Below are 19,165 nucleotides of genomic sequence, written 5' to 3'. Positions count from 1 at the left end.
TAAAAACAAGCTGCCTGGCTGCATTTCATCATTATTCCAATCAGTATTTCAGCTTTATAAGCTACGTGACAATCCAATTAGACGCTCTTTGGTGCGCTTAAAGCACATTATCCTGCTGATGTGGATGGTGTAAATGAAAAGACCGACACTCTGCAATATTTCTTATCAATACGCATTAGATTGAACATCGGCATAGTGGAAACGAAAGGGACGCAGGGGCAAGAATTCGTCTTAAAAGATGGTCAGACCCGTGCAGAAATGCTCTGCCTCATTCCCGCGGGTCTGGCATGGCTCGTGGGTTATTTAGTGCTCTCTCCGGCGCTGTTAATCCCTAGTCCCGAGAGCACAGCAACAACAAAACAAAAAAAAAAGGCAAAAATCTGACTTCCTAGCGCTGGTGCTGTTAATATTTTCCATATCCTATGGCTTAGAGGATTATTCTGGGGGATCAGTCACAAATCCCGGTTCTCCGGTACCGAGAAGCAGCGCTGGGAGCAAAACTGGGAGACTGTGATTTATTCTTGCCTCTCGAGGCAGGGTTGGTTCACGCGTGGGTTTTTCGGATGTACGTACACATCTTTTTTCAGAAATCATCCCCCCTTACCAATATAACCCTCACTGAGAAAACCGATGGAGGGTCTAGCAACAGCAAACTTGCATCGCTTACATGGCTTTTCCATTAAAAAGACGAATTTCTGCTAGATTAAGGGGGCTTTACCACTAAGCCCTTTTAAGTTAACCAGACCTGGAAAAGTGCAGCAGATTAAGACCAGGTACGTTGACTTCTGCAGGGCTAATCGGTGCGGGATCAGCTCCGCTATGAACTGAATGTCTTTGAGCTCGTGCCGGAGTTTTTCTTTAACTCTAAGGAGCATTTGGAGCAAAAAGCAAAGCTGCTTCACGTGGGAGCGATCCCTTGGAATAAACGTCCCCTGACGTCGGGAAAGGGAATCGCGAAACGATGTTGAACCTCTGCTGTTGCAAAGAGGAGGAATAGGTAGTTTTCTTGTCGAGGACGTTTTGTGAATAACCTCGCTAAGGGTATTCCAGAATTAAAGCTCTCCTAACAAATTGCTGGTTGAAGGGTTGTTGGGAAGGTGACGGACGGAAAAGTGCTTTTTCTCCAAGTTAAGGAAAATCTCCTGCGTCTTATTTCTCACCCTCGTGCTGCCGGGGGAACCAGCCACAGCGCTGTGCCTTAAATAACAAGTACGCTTTGGCTGTTGGTTATTTGGGGCTGCTGCGGACAAGAAACAGCCCTTGTGTTTCGGTGCCCGTCCCCATCCCAAAGCGGAGCGCCGGCAGAGCTGTCCCCAAGGGAAGGTCTTGCCTGCTTTTTCCCGAGGGAAAAGAGAGCAACGTTGCGCAGGTATTTGTCCCTTTGGCTGTTTAAGGAACGATGCCGTGCTCCGGGCTCGACGTGTCCATCAGCAAGACGATGCCTTCCTCCGACAGGAAATATCTTGCTGTCCCCTATTGCTCGCCTGGAGCCGGCGTTATGGCGAAAGCAGCGTTTCAGAAGGCAGAACACTGAAGTCTCTGGCCGGGCTTCGCGCTGTCCGCCCACGCGTTAATGATTTCCGGGGTGCGGCGCCCCGAACGGGCGACCTGACGATTGCACCGACCGTGATTTTGTGAGATTATGGAAATCAAGGGGGCCTGAAGCTTTGCTCCTGAAGCTCGGGCCTTGGTTGCTTGGGCCGAAGGATGGTCTCCACCAGCTGTCAGTAACAGAGGGGCTTCGGCAGAGACCGAAACAAATCGTTGCATCCGACGGGAGGTGCGACACGGTTTGCATATACGTCGCTTATCAAAACCGGACAGAATTGCTGGCGCTTAGGGCAGAGACCTGAAATTCCAGGCAGAACTGAGCTTTTGATGCAAAGACTTAGATCTGGATTAACTCCGGGGCGCTAAGCGGGCTGGAGGTGGGACCGGCTCCGCGGCGATTCCTCGGGGCTGGTGCTGGACGCACGGGGGCTTGCGGAGAGCGGCTGGAGAAGGGTCCCTCTCCGGCCCCGAGGACCGCGGCCGCTGCCGATAAATCTTTGCTGCCCCGTTCGCCAGGATGCAAAGAGTTTTTCTTGGTTAACCCCGCTCGTTCTTCTAGCTCGAGCGGGGGGGACGGAGGATGCGGATGTGCCGAATCGCGGCTTCGAGACCGCGGCGGATTAAGCCGGCCCAGGTTTTGAGCACAGAAACCACCCAAAATCTTTTTTCTCGGCGCCAGCAATCAATTATTCAATCGATAATTTAATGAGCAAAAGCTCAGGGAGAAACAAATCCCTGGGAAAGCGCGGCTTCCTTCCGGAGCCCGCGGAGTCGCTCCAGGTGAACGTGGCCCCCTTTTGCCGTCCAGCGTCAGGGGGGGTCTTTGACACCGGGCATGTCCCCCTATTTGGAAAAACAGCCAAAATAAGCTGCCATTCCAGTTTCTAATCTTATTATCTGCTATAACTTCACCTTTCCTTATTTAAAACGGGGGTGAAGCTTCTCCCTTTGGCCAACTTTGGAACCCAACCTGGGACTCTCGCGGTGGGGGCCTCTTGCGGCACCTTGCAAGGCTTCGATCCCCTGCCGCCCGCTTCGAAGGCTTGGATCTGAACCGGGACGAACCTTGAAAAAGCTGGGAAAATCTTTTTTTCCACGGCGGAGATGAAGCCTGGAGCCACCCCGTCAACGGCACCGTCACCTTTCTGCAAGACGGAAAGCTGCCGCCTCTCGCCGTTCCCCTCTCGGGGTGGGTCACGCTAAAGCTTGACGCTCTCATAACTCCAGTAGCTCTTCCGGAGCTATTCGGAGCTTCCCACGCGGATCCACACAGCCTTCTCCACGGCAGCTTCCACCTGCAAGGTCAAAACTTCCCGGCGGACAACTTCCAGCGATGCTTCGATTAGCGCTGGCGGGTGACAACCGCAGCCCGCGGCACGGTGTTCCTCGGGGGAAGCGGCGCTCGCGCGCGTCCCGCGGGTCTTCCCCGGGGGATTTGACGCATGCGACCTTATCGACGGCTTTCCTTTATTTCCGAACGGGATAACTGCAAAGCGATGCGCTCTCTTGAAACGCCGGCTCGCCGACGGCTGCTAACTGCCCCTCTCTTTGCCTCTTGCAGACGAGACGCCCATCATCGCCGTCATGGTGGCCCTGTCCTTCCTTCTCGTCATAGTATTTATTATTATCGTGCTGTACATGTTAAGGTAAGGAGCGTTTTTAGTGCTCGCCGCCCTTCCGAGGGGCAGGAATTAGTTACCGAGTGATAATAAGCCAGCGGCCGCTCTCGGTCGCGAGTCTTTCGCTCTGTTTCCCAAGCTAAGCAAGGGCGACGCGGGCAGCGTTTTCCAAAGGGACCGAGGAGGAGGATGAAAATGCCGTTTTGGGGCATTTAATCCAGGCCGCTCCAAACGCTGTCCTCAGTTCCCAGCTCCCGAGCGCCTATCTGCTCGGCTCGGAAAGAGCGTTTGCTCACCTGCAGTAAGCATCTTAATTTACAAACCGTTCTGGCGATTAAATAATAATAATTAAAAAAAAAAAAAGCTATGGAAAAGCGGTGGAAAAATTCCCATGGTTTCTCGGCTCGGGGCCTCGCAGCAGGGATGGCACGGAGATTTTTTGCAGCAAAAACTTTGGAAAATAGGTGCAAAGACGGGAAAAATCAGGATCTGGGGCTCCTGACATGCTGCCAAGGATGTATGGAGCTTCAGTTAAAAAATGCCGGAAAATAAATGGAGGAAAATCACGTCCTGAGGCTTCGATCCCGGTGGGCATTTGCCACCAAGAAGCTGCCCCGGCTTCATAGATAGGCAGCTCCTAACTTCCTGCGCTTCCTTTTCTTCCGTAGGTTCAAGAAATACAAGCAGGCAGGGAGCCACTCCAACTCCTTCCGCTTGTCCAACGGCCGGACGGATGATGCAGGTGAGGCCCGCGCTCGCTACGCTGGGGCCGCTCGGGGAGCGGGAGCGCCGCGTCTCTCCGAAACGGCTGAGCTCAGTCCCGGGAATCTGCAAAACGGGTCGATTAAAACGTTCGTCAAAATGACGACGGAATAATTTAGTCGCCAGAGGGGTTTTTTCCCCCATTTTCGAAAGCGTTCGCTCTCAAAAAGAGCACACGGTCAGCCCGAGGTAGCTGGTTACCTCCCAAGCAAGTCTCCTAAAAACAGGCGGCGAAAATCACGGCGGTGTCGCGAAACCCTCCGGTCGTCGGAAGCGGGATTTTTTATCCCTCCGGTGAACGTCGCCGGGGCAGAGCGGAGCTCCCCGCGTCGATCTGCCCGCCGTACGGCGCCGCTCCCGTTGCGAGCACGGCGGGGCCGCCACGCGTGCGGCCTTTGGGGGTCTTTCGCGCGACCTCCGGAGGGCACGGGACGTCTCGGACCGGAGCGGGGAAACCCTCGCCGAATACCGGCTTGCAGAGGGGGTTTGCTGGAAGTCGGYGAACTCCTCTGGAGTTTTCATAATACCCGTTTGACTCCCGGGAACAGCGCCTTGAGAAGACGCATCTTTGCAGATAATTAACTGTCCTTACACCCCAAAAAATCAAATTAAGGTGACAGCTGACTTGCTGTAGGCACCAAAGTAGCGTTTCCAAGGCAAAGCAAGCGAGACGTCGTTTTTTCTTTATAAAAACCCTTCCGGACCTCCTAAATACACCCAAAGACACACAACGTTCCTCCTTTCGGGATCCTCCTTCCAAAACAGCTTAGCGCGAGACCTTCCGCGGGGCGTTGGAGGAGCTTCGTAGCACCCCAAAGCCTTCCCAGATGTTCGCGCAAGGCGCGCGGTGGGGGCAAATCCGGAGGAGGAGGGCTAGCCGGGATGCGGACGGGCAGGGACGGGAGCGCTGGGTGCCGCTGACGCCCGCCTGTCCCCTTGCAGAGCCCCAGAGCATGCCGCTGCTCGCCAGGTCGCCCAGCACCAACCGAAAATACCCGCCCCTGCCCGTGGAGAAGCTGGAAGAGGAGATCAACCGGAGGATGGCGGACGACAACAAGCTCTTCCGGGAGGAGTTCAACGTGAGTGCTTCGGCTGGATCCGCTCTCCGCCAGGCAGGCGGTAAAACCGGGACGTTTCGCTCACGCCGGCGCGGCGTTTTGCCGCAGCCCGGCCCGGCGCGGGATGTCGCCGGTGTTTTCGGAGCCGTGCGGAAAAGGCCGGACGGGCTGCCGTCGGCGTAGGGCTGGCGACGGCCGGTGGGAAAATCCCGCGCTCGCCGCGCCGAGGCGAAGCGAAGCGGCTGGGACGTGGCGGAGCAGCCCCACGCGCGCGGGGGTGTCTGCGTGGCCGCGGCAAAACGTGCGGCGAGGCGGTCGCTCCCGTAGCTGGTCGCCCGCRCGGTCCCGTCTGCCGCCCGCCTGCTTTCCGTCCCCGCTCGTCTTGGCATCCTCAGGCCCCAGTACCTCTCGCGTTAAAATAGCTCTCGGTATTCCTCACTTGGATCTGGGAATGATGATGATTTATAGGTRTGTTGAAGGCTTTTTGCCTCGGCTTTCTCCTGCTTCCAACCCAAACAAGAGCTCTGGCAGGGAGATAGAAATGACCCTGCTTATCATAACGAGCTGTTAACTCTGAAGCTGAATGATGACAATTTACAAGACGAAAGTTGGCCTTCAGCMCTAATCGTTTTTTGCAGTAATTCAGTGCTTACCCCACAGTACCAGGTTGTCTCCTCTGAGGTGTCCAAAGCCTCCTCCTGCTCTCGCTAAGCCCTGCGGCTTCTTGTGCCCTTAAACCTGGTGCAGTTGCATCTTGCCGAGACAAAAGCACGCGACGCTGTGAGAAGTAACGAGGTAGGGGGCAAAGTTAAATGTCCGGATTGAGCGGCCTCGCTCTTAGCGGAGGAGAAGCTCAGCAGGAGCCTCGAAGGCGCCTCGTGGCTTTGGAGTCGGAGGTTTTGCTGCCACCTCGTGTCCGTGGGTCCTGGCAGTCCCTATGTCATGTCCAGAGGGGATTCGCGCTCCGTGCTAGGGCTCACGCTTAAATGTAAGTCGGCGCCTTGAGCTCAGCGGGCGCAAGGGGGTGATGGACCTCAGACCAGGTGCTCCCACGCCGCCCCCGTCCCCTCCGTGCGGGAGCGCCGCCGGCTTGTTTTTACCGTGCTGACGTGTCCCCCCCCACCCCGTGGAGGAGAACATGACGGAAAATCTCGTTTTTTCTACCGTTTCAGGCTCTCCCGGCGTGTCCCATCCAGGCCACGTGCGAAGCTGCTTCCAAGGAGGAGAACAAGGAGAAGAACCGCTACGTGAACATCTTGCCCTGTAGGTCCCCGCGCGTCGGGCCGCTCGGGGTGCTGCTGCCTTCCCGCTCCGCGGGGCGAGGAGGAGAAAAAAAGAGACCAAAAAAAGGGGGGAGAAAAGCCCAGGAGACCCCTCGGGTGGTGATTGAATAGCAGGAAATCAGGATCCGAGTAACGGAGCTGCGGTTTCGCGCCCCGGCCGGGTCGCTGCGCGTGCTTYAGCTTCGGCTAACGCGGCTTGCGTTTCTAACGCTGGCTTTCCGTTTTCCTCCAGACGATCATTCCCGGGTTCACCTGACGCCCGTGGAAGGGGTTCCYGACTCCGACTACATTAACGCCTCCTTCATTAACGTAAGCTCTCGGGTACTTCGAAGGGCAAAGCTCCTTTTTGATCTCGTAACGTTTGCGTAGCTGCCGTAAAGCGCACTGGTTCCCCCTCGGCTTCGTGAACCCCGAAGAACATGGTCCAGAGACGAGAGCGAGAGGCTGAGAGCCAGGGCTAATTAATCCGGTCGGTAGCTCCGCCGTTGCTCAGCTGCTTTTGCCCCGGTCACATCTCTTCACACCTCCCTTTTTCCCCACTTCTGAAATAAGGAGAAGGCGCTTGGGCTCCTTGCGGTGTTGCAAAGCCAAGCCTGCGGGGCTGGAAGGGATTTGGTCGCCGTTCCCGGAGGAGCAGAAGACTTCAGATTAACGGCTGATTAATCGCGTGGCCGATTAATCGTTGGAAATTCCCAGCTTCCAAAAATGAAGGGCGTGCAAAAGGAATCGAGCAACCCAGCTAAAATATACTTGGAGGCCACGTTGCCTCCTTTGCCCTTAGTAGTCAGCAGGAGTTTTGCCACCTACCTAAGGACCCTGCTTTTTGCTAGGGAATTTGATTTCCCGAGGGGAGGGAACGTGGCTTGACCTCTCCCTTTCGTTTCATTTCAACTTGAGTTTCTGGTCCTCGTATTGGTACCAAATCCTGGTTTTTCGTAACGAAACGAGCTGTTCCTTAGGAGACAGGTTCTGCCGCTACGGCAGGGAGGGTGGCTAGAGCTCCGGCCCGAGGCTGGGGACATCCTTCTTGCACGGGCTCGCCGTAGGGCCTGGGACAACTTGCTGGCCGTCGCTCTGCCTCTGTGTGCCCTGAGTAAAACGGAGGTAACAAGCAGCGGATATCTCGTTCTGGCCTTGTACCGTGCCTGCACGCAGCACCTAGCCGGGCAGAGCTGCAAATGCCCGTGGGGATGGGCTCTGACAGGGATTACGCTGGGAAGGGTGACATGGAAAAATAGGCTTTGAGATGGAGAGGGAGGCACAGGGGGAAAAGCGAGACCCCAAAGAGCTTTTTACTTCCTTCAGCGATATATACATTGCCTTTAGGAAATAAAACAAACCCCCGGGAGCCCAACGACCCTTATTTCCCCGAGACGAGCGCCCATTTTCACGTGATGCTGCGGATGCGGCGTCCGACCCCGGCCGCGGGGCTGGCGGATGCCGCCTCCTTAGGGCTCTGTGCCGGCTGCCGCCACGCTCAGTCCGTCCCCAGAWGAGATGAGTTTTGCCCCGTTCTCAGCGCTGCTTCCCCGCCGCCGCGGAGCCTGCAGCCGGTCCGCTGCGCGGCGCCGGGCCGGCACCGAGCGGGCGACCTCTCGGTTTATTAATGATGTAGCGACGCTTCGTGGCTCTTGTCTCCGAGAAATACTCGCCTCTCATTTTCCCTCCTTCTGTTTTGCCTAGGGCTACCAAGAGAAGAACAAGTTCATCGCTGCGCAAGGTAAGCTCTCGGGTTTTCTAGCTGCTCTGCCTCGTGCGAGCRGTCCTCGTGGTCCTCGCGGTCCTCGCGGTCGGTGAACCGATGCAGGGCTCAGTGCTGCCGGCGCACGGGGCCGACGCGAGCGCAGGAGGCGCTTTGCTCTTCCGGCCTTCGCGGGCAGCGGTGTTGGGTATCGCTCGGGTTTTGCCAATCGTCGGCCGCTGCAACAACCCCGCCGGGCCGCCGACAGCTCGCACGCCTGGAAATCGCYTTCCCCTTTCCCCGGCGCTTGCTGGAGAGCGGAGGCTGGCTCTCGCCCTCCGCCGGTGCCCAGCTGGGGGGAAGCTTTCRCTGCGCTTTTCTTCTGGCCCTCAGCCTCTGGCTTGGCAGGGAATGGTTAGGTTGACTCAGCTCCTTGTCTACCAGGCGGTAAATAAATATTCTTGTGCCGTGTTTAGATAGGATCTTGCGGTTAAAGCACGGGGCTTGGGGGCAGGACTGGCGAGTGCTGTTTGTGACGGCCACGGTTTCCCTGGCTGACCTTGGGCGAGCTCGTTTCCAGGCTCTGCGTGTCCGATTTCCCCTTCTGCTGCTAAAAATGGAATTCCGGACCGTAAAATATATCCAGTCCCTTAAAAAAACCCTGCTATTGTGTGATATTGTTCTTTGGGATCGCCGACGTTCCCAGACACCAAAGCGTGTCCTGTGCTGACACCTATTGGCAAAAAAATCGCTGCATCATTAGCAACACGTTATTGCCGCCCGGGTGGGTTTCAGTCCCCATACTTGATGTCTTACCAGCACTTGGCTGGTTGACGTCTTCTCCCAAATCCCACATCCGCTTGCCTGCCGTTTAGGACCAAAAGAAGAGACGGTGAATGACTTCTGGAGAATGATCTGGGAGCAAAACACAGCCACGATTGTCATGGTGACCAACCTGAAGGAGAGGAAGGAGGTAGGYGGTGAGACGCGTTGGGGGCAGCTTTCTACCCGGGTGTAGTTTGCACGGAGGCAGAGGTTGTGCCCAAATACACCCAACGCCGTGCTTGCGAAAACAAGACCGGTCTTATGTTTAAAGGTAGTTTGATGTTCCTTATCCTTTAGATGGGGCCCTAGGAACCTGCTTCTGATAGACCTCGATGTGTAATATATATTTATCATGGTGCAAACTTCCCAGGAGCCCAGAGCATGCGACAGACACAAACCCCGAGCGCAAGGCAGGTCTGACCTGTTCCCGGCAGAGCTTTTGGCCCAATTTCCCTCGGCTTTAGCAGCATCGGGAAGGAGCCAGATCTTCAACTGCTGCATTTTAGCCTGTGCAGCGAGTCGCTTTTGCAGCTCCGGTTGACACCAGCCAGGCATTTTGCGCGGTGCATTTAACTGTGCAGCGTTTCCACTATCTCAGTGCCAAGTTTCCCAGCTGCAGATGCGGCGTGCCRGTGGCTGGGCTTCCCGGGGCACCGCTGCGGGTCGGGAGGCCAAGTTCTCCCCCTCTGGGACAAGCCTCACCTGAGACTTTCAAGACGCCGGGCCTCACCTGTATGGTTTTCATCTCCCTAGTGTAAGTGTGCGCAGTACTGGCCAGATCAGGGCTGCTGGACATACGGAAACATCCGGGTTTCTGTGGAAGACGTGACCGTCTTGGTGGATTACACGGTGCGGAAATTCTGCATTCAGCAGGTACTGTGGTCCCCATCTCCTATCCCCATCCTTCGGTCTCACGTTTTGCATCCTAGAGGTCCTGCCGGGGTCCCCAAACTCTCACGTTGCCCTAGGATGCTCTTGGTGGCTCTTTGACAGCGTGCGTGGAGGGCAGAAGAAATAAGGAGRCCATCCAGGAAATACAGTTCCTTACCTATAAAGAGGTGCAGTGGGAGCTGTTGCCCCCTGCAGTGGTTGGATCCRTGACCACAGCACCCATGTCTCCATTTTCACCAGAGCTATTTAAAACTTGACTTACCTTARACACCTGGCGTCACGGCGTTGAAAGCGGTGCGGCTGATTTATAGCAGATCTGAAATTCAGTCCCGTAATACCRCAGTGCTGGCTGTTGCCGGTGCCGGAGTGGAAGCGGGGTGGGTCCATGCCTGCATGGGATGTAGGTACCAGTCCCTGCTCTCACCCCCAGCCACGCAGTGCCTGGCTCCTTGCGCTGAGCAATGAGGCAGATTTATCTCCTGAGCTGAGACCAAATCGAGTGCCGTCTGCCTTGGTTTTAATTACTTCCCCATCTGTCGCTACATTTTTCCTCCTCTGAGACGCTGGGTGTTTTAGTCACTGTTTATTTTCCTAACGCGCTATGAGGCAGGCAACAAAGAGCTGACGCATAGGCGACCGGGCGCCTCGGTTGGAAACCGAGCTAGACGTTGAGCTGGGATCTCCTGAACCTCGCGCTTCGCTTTGACGGCCAGGAGATCTGTGCACGGAGGTTGGGTGGACRCCCAGCAGCCGAGGCTGGGCTTGGCACCTCTCTCATCAGCCACCTTGTTGGACACAGGGAACAGGACAGCAGTTAGTCGCAGACGAGTACAAGGAGGCCCATCTAGACCTTGTCCCTTCCTCTAGAAGCACTAAAAGACATGCTCAGCTGGTGAAGTTAGCCTAGTCCGGTTGACTTCCATGCAGGCAGCCTTCATAAGCTGGTGCTCCTGTCACGGAGGTACCATACGCTCAGGGCAAGCAGGACACTTCTCTGGTGTTYGGCAGCACCCGTAGGGTGCAAGATGTGGTACTGAGCAATTAAATGTCATGCTTTTGGAGCCTCATGTGGCCCCCGAGTGCAGGKCCACACACTTCTAGCTTGTGGACATTAGTGTTCCTTAAGCCTCAGAGTTCAGTTTTGGGGTTGTAGCTCCCTCCCGTCTCTGGGTTTTGGGGAGAGGAGATGAATCTAGGTTTCTGTCGGTAATGGGGACACGCGTCTGCCTTCCAGGTGGGGGACGTCACGAACAAGAAGCCGCAGCGCCTGGTGACTCAGTTCCACTTCACCAGCTGGCCCGACTTCGGGGTGCCCTTCACCCCCATTGGCATGCTGAAGTTCCTGAAGAAGGTGAAGACGTGTAACCCCCAATACGCAGGAGCAATAGTGGTGCACTGCAGGTAAGTCCGGCGGCGGCTAGCCCTCTCTGCCTCTCCCGCGTCGCCCGGAAAGCATCTTCTGTGTGACACCCACATTCTTCYGAATGAAGCTGCAGTCAGTGATGCGATGGTGTTACCGCTCGCGTTGCRTTGGAGCCAAAACGGTCGTCGTTTGGCTGAGCTCGGTTCAGAGGGAGCTAAGCGAAAAGCCGCTGCCGTGCGTTGGTCGCGTCCCCTTGGCGCTCTGCTGGGCCAGGCGCAGGAGGGCACCAGACCTTGTTGCGGCCAGCCGCTGCTCAGCTCGCAGCTTGCACGGGAGACGGGACCGGAGCCTTTGAACGCTTGYGGAGCGAGTTGCAGGCGCAGCAGCAGGTCCGGGGAACCGCGGGAGGCCTTGGACAGCGTCGCCCGTCCAGCGGCTGCGTGCATCTCGCTGCGCTTGCATCTCGCGCTTCTGCAGAAGCCGAGCCGTAGYGCCGTGGCGCGTTCGGGCTCGCTCRGCGGCGGAGCGCCGATCCGCGTCCTCGCGTTTCGCTCACGAGCCGTGCTGACGGCAACGCTGACCGCCTCGCGGCCCCTTTCACCCGCCAGGCTCGCCGCAGACCCCCACGGAAGCAGTGTGCCCTGCCTTCTGCCGTAGAGCACCGTAGCCGGTATCGCGGGCGGCAGCACGGTTTGACCCGAGGACGCTTGCTAAGTCCTTCCGTGCAGCCGCGTGCAGAAGTTTTTCCCGCTCGCTGTAGCCTACAGCGTCGACGGGGCTCCCTCAGATCGGCTCCCCAGACTTGAACCTAAAGGATCGTCCCTTCTTTGTCAGCTGCTGCTCTGTTCGTGCTTCAGCAAAAGAAAATCCCCCGGTTAATGGCCGAGATGGTAACCACATCTGGAGCCTCCCAGCTCCCRTCTTTTTAGCTTCCTTCTCAGAAGGCAGTTGACAACAGAGCTTTGTCTTTCAGTAGCATCCACTAGCCTCCTCTTTCTTCATCTCTCCTTAACATTTGAGTTACCAGCGCAGAAAAAAGGCTTCCCTGTGGGCTCAGCTTCAGGGCAAGGAGGGTGACTGGAAGGAGCAGGGCACAGCTGGCGGAAACGGGCAGCCCTTAAGTCTCAGAAAGCCRACGCTGGCTTGGGTTTTGCGTTGAGTTACCCCTGCTCTGTGCCTTCGTGCACGCAGGTCAAGGTGGTTACTGGAACGTGGAGTTATATGCATCCCTCTGCAAAACCCAGGGGGGTTAAAAAAGAGGCTGAGAAGCCTCTCTCTTCTCCGAAATAGGTGTTGCTGTTTGCTCACTGCTGGGAAGCGCTGCATTCCCGTGCCTGGGTTGCGTTGCAGTGCCTGGCTCGCTCCCGGCGGCGCCGGAAGGGACCAAGCTCCAACGCTGCTCGCACTGACTGCTTGTTYCCTCTGATGTTTCAGCGCCGGGGTAGGACGCACGGGCACTTTTATAGTCATCGACGCCATGCTGGACATGATGCACGCCGAGAGGAAGGTGGACGTTTAYGGCTTCGTGAGCCGGATCCGGGCTCAGCGCTGCCAGATGGTACAGACAGATGTAAGTTCGGGTTTGTTTAGGCTTTGCTCGCTGTAGTTAGGTTTTCTTAGCACAGTCAGTCCCCCACACACTCGGGAGACCTTCACACGCTCCTTTTAATCACCGGTTTCCCTTTCAGCTCTGCATGAAGTTCCTCCAGTTCTCCCAGGTCATGTAGCAGAGAAGGTCTCGGTCCCTTTGGAGGGGCAGAAAAATTATTGTCGACTTTTCCGGAGAGCACTGGGGTCTTACACGCGTGCTGTGCGCTCGGTGACCGCTTGTGTTACGTGCATGGCCTGGGGGTTTGCAGCCCACGTGCGTGCACACGCTGCGAGACGGATAGTAAGTGGAGAGGAGCATGAAGCAGAAGCTGATGGTTTCTCCCTGCAACTCTTGCAGATGCAGTATGTGTTTATATACCAAGCACTTCTGGAGCACTATCTCTACGGTGACACAGAGCTGGAAGTGACTTCGTTAGAAATCCACCTCCAGAAAATCTACAACAAAGTGCCAGGGACCAGCAGTAACGGGCTGGAAGAGGAGTTCAAGGTGCGTATGCTGAAGGGAAGCTGGTTTTGAGCACTTTTCAAAAGAGAACTTAACGAACGTTGCATCAAAGTCTGTCCCGAACAGCAGATTTTGAACAGATCCTAGGTCCCTTCCCCCATGATGAGCACTCCTACTGCTGCAGGACGTTTTGGTGGGTTTGCTCGGACCACGCTGGGCTGCTGGGACTGTCACACGCTCGGCTTGCTTTCGATGACTGTGAAAGCTGTTACCGCTTTTGTTCCTTCCTCCGCAGAAGCTAACTTCAATCAAAATTCAGAACGACAAGATGAGAACGGGCAACTTGCCAGCAAACATGAAGAAAAACAGGGTGCTTCAGATAATTCCATGTAAGGGCTGCTCGTCTGTCCGAGCAAAAGCACGCTCGGCGGGTTAGGGTGAACCTTTAGGGTAGCTGTGGTGACAGGGCTTTTCTCCTCGATTTTCCCTTTCTTTTTCAGCCTCTTGATTTTTCCAGTTAGGTAGATTTTCATGAACAAACTTAAAACCGCCCTTGGGCTTCCTTGTAGCTCTTGCTTTTGTTTTATCCTGTTCCTGTCATGGCTTTCTTCTTTGCAGGTTCATACTCCCCGAGGCCTTCTACCTCAAGGGAAAAGGGAGTCTCTATTTGAGCGGACTTTTTGCTCCCTGAGTCTCTCCTCAACATCCCCTTCTCACCTGCCCTGGCCTCCCTGAACCATGGCAGAAGCTGGAGCCGAGTCTCCTCACCCCAGACTGGTGCTGTAAACGCAGGGTTCCCCTTCCCATATCTCTCTGGCCTGTCACCTTGGGGACTTTCCATCTAACGGCCACGCACGGTTTGCGAGGAGTTGTGCTTTGAAAGCATCCCCCAAAAYGCTCATCTATTTGCTTCTGTTTTAGATGAGTTCAACCGAGTAATCATTCCAGTGAAGCGAGGAGAAGAGAATACGGACTATGTAAATGCTTCCTTCATTGATGTGAGTATTTGTTGTCTTCTTTTCATACTCTCCCACTGGAAACCCTCTACCTCACACTGCTTCCCGTGGGAAGGATTTGTCTTGTCCTGAAACGCTTCCTCTCTGGGTTTCATAAGCCTCTTTCCACCTGGCTTTGCTTCATGTCAATGGCTAGTGCTGGTTTTGTCTCAAACGAACCCCGCAGACAGGAGTTTCACCAAGACCTTCCAGTCTTCTGACCCACAGAGACCTGGGAGAGGAGAGCTAGAGCCTGAACTGATYCTCTAAATCCCGGTCTCACTGCTACAACTCCCAAGTTTGGATGAAGGCTTTGGAGAAAAGGACACGTGTAGCCAGAGTACTGATTGCTTTATGGCACTGTTCGTTTGGTCAGAAAACATCCCCTAGATGAGGCAACGGAGCCGTACGCGGATCCCAAAACCCTTGAGAAAAACCAGGTCAATCCTATTATACCTGTCTTGCTGACCGGAGGAAATGAGGCAGCRAGGTTAAGTGCTTTCCTCGCTCCGAGGTGCGTCGCACATCCTCCGCTCGTGAGTAATCCTGTTGACTTCAGGGCAACGTCTCCTATGAGTATTTACCTTTGTGCAGGGAGGCCGGTGCTGTGAAAGTCACRACGAACCCTTCTCTTTAGCCCAATTTCTGTTTTCATCTCCTCACGGCAGGTATTTTTCCAAAAGGGCCATTGCTGCCGTAGGTTGAACCAGTGAAACCAGTGTATTCCCAGCCGTAACGTCCCAAATTAACTGCTCCCTGAAACCACGCCGGCTGGGTCCCCACAGGATGGCATGTCCGCGCTCTGGCTGCATTAGCTTTGAACCAAACACAAATCTGAGCAGCCCTCCGGCCTGGCAGCCTTGTTGTTCCAAATCTAGCTCCGAAAGCTTAAATGTCATGTAAGCAATTCTGTTGAAGATTCAATTTCCTGCCTCGGCTGAACTTTGCTACAGTGACAAGCTCCAAATGACTAGGCATCTTTAGCCATAGCTTGCTGTGAGGGCACAGGGGAATATTGGAGGTTTTCATTCTTTGAAACAGGAACATCTCTGGGTTGTGGAACAGCCAGAGTCACCCTGACTTACTACAGGGCATGTTTTTGCTCACGTCTTCCAAAAATCCCCAATGAAAGTTGCAGCTGTAGTCTCCAGACCTTCAGCATGATTGCTAGCTCTTCTGCGAAGTTCAACCTTCGCAACTTCTTTTAGGAGCAGGAGCACTGGAAACCCAGATCTTTCTTTACCAAATGGGTACGGCGTGGAGGCAATATGATGATTTCTTTAGAAATGAAGTTCTTACCGTGATAAAACGCTGCCTTATGGCATCTCGGCTGATGAGCGGGGATGTGTCGATGTCCATGTGCAGGGACTTAACCAAGCCCTCTGTGAGAGCGGGCCCAGCCAAGGCAGATTTCTCTGCCCGGGCTGAGATAGTTCACATGAACAGTCGCGCTGCTCCGAGGATTAACTCAGCTGTGCTAACTTGGCCGCGTCCGGGAGCGTCTGGACGCGTCCTCTGTCAGCAGAGACATTATTGCCCTTTGCTGCTCGCCGCCAGCGYGGCTGGTTGATCCGCGTGCGCGGTTAACCGGGGCGGCGGAGGAGCCGTGACGAGCAGCCCGGAGAGACACCAGCCGCTTCGCCCGGCGTGCGGCAACGGGGCATGGGGTGCAGGGGACGGCAGACGTGCTGTTCCCACCTTTCCGTGCGTTCGCCTGCGTTTTCTGCGCAGGCGCTGGGCTCCGGGGCAAAGCCGGCACGCTTCGCGTCGGGCAGGACGGCGCTGCCTTCGGGGGCTGCTGGTCACCGCGGCGGCTTGCAATTGCAGGGTTATCGCCAGAAGGACTCCTATATTGCCAGCCAGGGACCTCTTCAGCACACGATAGAGGACTTCTGGAGGATGATCTGGGAGTGGAAATCCTGCTCCATAGTTATGTTAACAGAGCTGGAGGAGAGAGGCCAGGTAAGCGCCCGGGGCATCCCTGCAGCTAGTGAGGCTTTTTAGCGCCGGTGAAGGAAATCGGCCCAAACCCTTAAAATCTCCAGATGGCCCCRGTGCTGTTGCCAGTGCCTTGCAGCCCGCCAGCGCCACACACACGGCGTTGCTCTTTCAGCCTTTCTCTGGCAAACGCACRCGGGAAGGGGATTTCAACCTCTAATTCCAATGCAAAGAGTCCAGATGTTTCCAGATCCGGAGGAGAGGAGTTAAAAAAACAACTCTGGACCCTCAGTTCTCAAAGCAGCTCCGAAGCTAAATAGTGGCACCTGGTGTGGCATCTGCTCTAGCAAGCCGGTGCCTCACAGCTCCTCTCCTAACCTGCGTAGTTCCCCGTGGCTTCGGAGGGTGCCAACCCCAGGAGAAGGTCCTTCCACTAAAGGCAGCAGGAAAATAAGAGGCTCTTCRCCCTGTCTCCTCTTTTATGCTTTCTCAGGAGAAGTGTGCTCAGTACTGGCCTTCTGATGGCTCAGTGTCCTATGGAGACATCACCGTGGAGCTGAAAAAAGAGGAGGAGTGTGAGAGCTACACAGTGCGGGACCTGCTGGTGACGAACACCAGGGTAAGAGTCTGGCCTTCTCCCTTTGGGGAGCTCTGGGCTCTCCGGGGTTTTGCTGTCATTAATCCCTGCTAATGGACATGGTGCTTTGTGATTCCTGTGCTCCTGGACCTTCCCTCAGGCATCCAAGCCCTYTTCAGCTCCATCATCTCCCAATCATCCCCAAAGTAGCGTTCATGCCCTGCTCATCCTTTCCTCCATCTCCCCGTGTGTGCTGCAATCTCAGCTCCTTTCCAACTGTTAACCCTCGCCCTTGGGGCTGTTTCCATCCCGCTGGTTGCTTGTCATCCAGCTCTTCCGTCCTGCTGCCATCGAGCAGTCTCCTTCCTACCGCTGCCTTACTGCCGAGCCTCTCTCTGCTCCCTGCTCCGTGTCCTGCTCTGACACATACCAGCGACCCCTCTCCGCAAGGATGCCGTGCCTGCGTTCCTCTTGGACATCCATTTTAGCCCAGTRCCCCAGTTCCACCTTTTCCGTTCCTCTTCAGTAGCAGATGCTCATCAGCTAATGTCATTTCTCCCATCGGCTCTGTCCCTTGGAAAATCCATTGCTTTTGCCAGTTCTCTTGAGCATTTTCTCCCCTTAGATGTGCATCCTCCTGACGCCTGTCTCACCTTCATCCCCATCATGATCAAATTATGTAGGTTGCTGGCACAAGGCATAAAAGCAGCTGTTGAGAGGTTGGGAAAGGATGGTCAGCAGCAGGGATGTACCTGCAGGCAGATATCTCCACCTGCCTTGCTGGCAGAGCGAGATCCTGAGATAGCAGGTTTTTAGGTCCGGATCTGGCCTCCGATGGGCTCACTGAGCCCGAGCTGTGTTCTTCTGCCAGGAAAACAAGAGCCGACAGATTCGGCAGTTTCATTTCCACGGCTGGCCAGAAGTTGGGATCCCCAGTGACGGGAAAGGGATGATCAACATCATCGCGGCCGTGCAGAAGCAGCAGCAGCAGTCTGGCAACCACCCGATCACTGTGCACTGCAGGTAAAGCCGGGCGGAACGGGGGGCCGGATGYCGCTGCGAGGGGACTGACGCTGAAATGAGCTTGAGCGACGGTAAAAAATCGCCCGTATGGAYGTTTCCATTTACCTTCTGCTTTCCCTTTGCCAGTGCCGGAGCAGGAAGAACGGGAACCTTCTGCGCGCTGAGCACTGTCCTGGAGAGGGTGAAAGCTGAGGGGATTCTCGATGTCTTTCAGACGGTGAAGAGTTTGAGGTTGCAGAGGCCGCATATGGTGCAGACACTGGTAAGCCCGCTGCCCGCAGCGCACGCTCCCCGCTCAGCGGGAACGGCCTCCGGACTCGCTTTAGTTCAGGTTTTAAGGGAAGACTTCTTCAGCTTGAGGTTGTCTCCAGGGAAGAGTAAGGGATGGAGGCAGGGCAGGAGGTAGAAGTCCCTGCGATTCCCTCTATGCGAAGGGGTGAAGCTTGGCTGGCTGAAGGCATCAGCCACCCTGATGAGTGTTGACACTCCCCTAGGAGCTGTAGGAGCCTCCTTGGAGACTTCTTCCCCCACCCGCCACGTGTCCATGGGCTTCCCAAGCCTGGAAATTTGTCCCGAGCGGCTGTAGCACAACCTTGGCAGGGAGGGAAGGAGCAGGCGGTACTAGATGAGGTTATGCAAGGGACATTTGCGAGGATGCTGAGGACTTCAAAGAAGTCCTTCTCTTTGGGGCCAACTTAAGACCTGCGCTGGCCCAGAGAGGAAGGGGAAGCAGAGGAAGAGACGGGATACTGCGCTTTTTCCGTTCGCGAAGCGCGCGGGAGGCCAGATCCCCCGTAACGAGGGCTGTAAGGCAGGTGGGGCAGAAGCCGGGCTGCTCGGAGCTGCTCGCCGTGGGGTCCATTGCCACCCCGCTCGCCCAAAGCYGAGCTTGGAAACCCTACAGATACCTCTTTTGAGGGACCAACCCTTGAAGTCGAGGTCACCATAATGCAGGGACGAGGCTCCTCGGCCTCTCCTTCAGCCACCGAACCCAAGGAGCTTTGGAAAAACGCGACGGGAAGCACCCGCTCGTCCAGCGTGTCCCAACCCCAGCTCGCCGCAGGCCGCGGAGCACTGGCTCGGCTCGCCACGGCCGTTTCGCTCTTGCTAAYGCTGTGCTCTCTCCGCTCCCGCAGGAACAGTACGAATTCTGCTACAAGGTGGTGCAGGAATATATCGACGCCTTCTCGGACTACGCCAACTTCAAGTGAAAAAAAACCCCCCACCACCAACAGCAAAAGAAACAAATGACGGAAGAGTTGCCTTCTTTAATATTTTGTAATATTCTGTTTGTTAATATACCCCCCCAAAATATGTGTATATATCTTAACTGTTTTAGAGATTGGTACCATAAGCTTCATACTAGCCGGAGATTTTATATGTAGCAAAGTGTTAGTGCGGATACTGTCAGCTCCTTTTTTTCCAATGTTTTATTGGGGAATTAAATAGCGTGATGTCTGGATTAATATTGTCATACCATCTCTCTTTGGAGAGTTGACGCAGGCTGTTACTTTGTTTGTAAAACTTTTTTTTTTTTCTTCTT

At 55.4% G+C, this 19,165-nt stretch overlaps 1 protein-coding gene across 4 annotated transcripts in view; it reads left to right on the top strand.

The window, feature by feature from the left end:
* Positions 1-18,987, top strand: part of PTPRA (protein tyrosine phosphatase, receptor type A) — a 97,954-nt gene extending 78,967 nt beyond the window's left edge. For all 4 annotated transcript variants that reach the window (XM_026072748.1, XM_026072747.1, XM_026072750.1 and 1 more), the window contains 18 exons: positions 3,113-3,197; positions 3,839-3,912; positions 4,875-5,011; positions 6,163-6,253; positions 6,506-6,582; positions 7,957-7,993; positions 8,830-8,927; positions 9,533-9,652; positions 10,905-11,071; positions 12,468-12,603; positions 12,982-13,131; positions 13,385-13,478; positions 14,011-14,087; positions 15,912-16,046; positions 16,516-16,641; positions 17,471-17,622; positions 17,749-17,884; positions 18,759-18,987. In XM_026072748.1, the coding sequence (XP_025928533.1) occupies positions 3,113-3,197; positions 3,839-3,912; positions 4,875-5,011; positions 6,163-6,253; positions 6,506-6,582; positions 7,957-7,993; positions 8,830-8,927; positions 9,533-9,652; positions 10,905-11,071; positions 12,468-12,603; positions 12,982-13,131; positions 13,385-13,478; positions 14,011-14,087; positions 15,912-16,046; positions 16,516-16,641; positions 17,471-17,622; positions 17,749-17,884; positions 18,759-18,833 (1,967 nt within the window). In that variant the 3' untranslated portion in view covers positions 18,834-18,987. The remainder of the gene's footprint in view (positions 1-3,112; positions 3,198-3,838; positions 3,913-4,874; positions 5,012-6,162; positions 6,254-6,505; positions 6,583-7,956; positions 7,994-8,829; positions 8,928-9,532; positions 9,653-10,904; positions 11,072-12,467; positions 12,604-12,981; positions 13,132-13,384; positions 13,479-14,010; positions 14,088-15,911; positions 16,047-16,515; positions 16,642-17,470; positions 17,623-17,748; positions 17,885-18,758) is intronic.
* The last annotated feature ends 178 nt before the right edge of the window (positions 18,988-19,165 follow it).

Source organism: Apteryx rowi, unplaced genomic scaffold, assembly GCF_003343035.1.
Source record: "Apteryx rowi isolate R43461 unplaced genomic scaffold, aptRow1 scaffold_35, whole genome shotgun sequence".
In the NCBI taxonomy this organism is placed as follows: Eukaryota; Metazoa; Chordata; class Aves; order Apterygiformes; family Apterygidae; genus Apteryx; species Apteryx rowi.
This window is presented reverse-complemented; position numbering and strand designations above follow the sequence as displayed.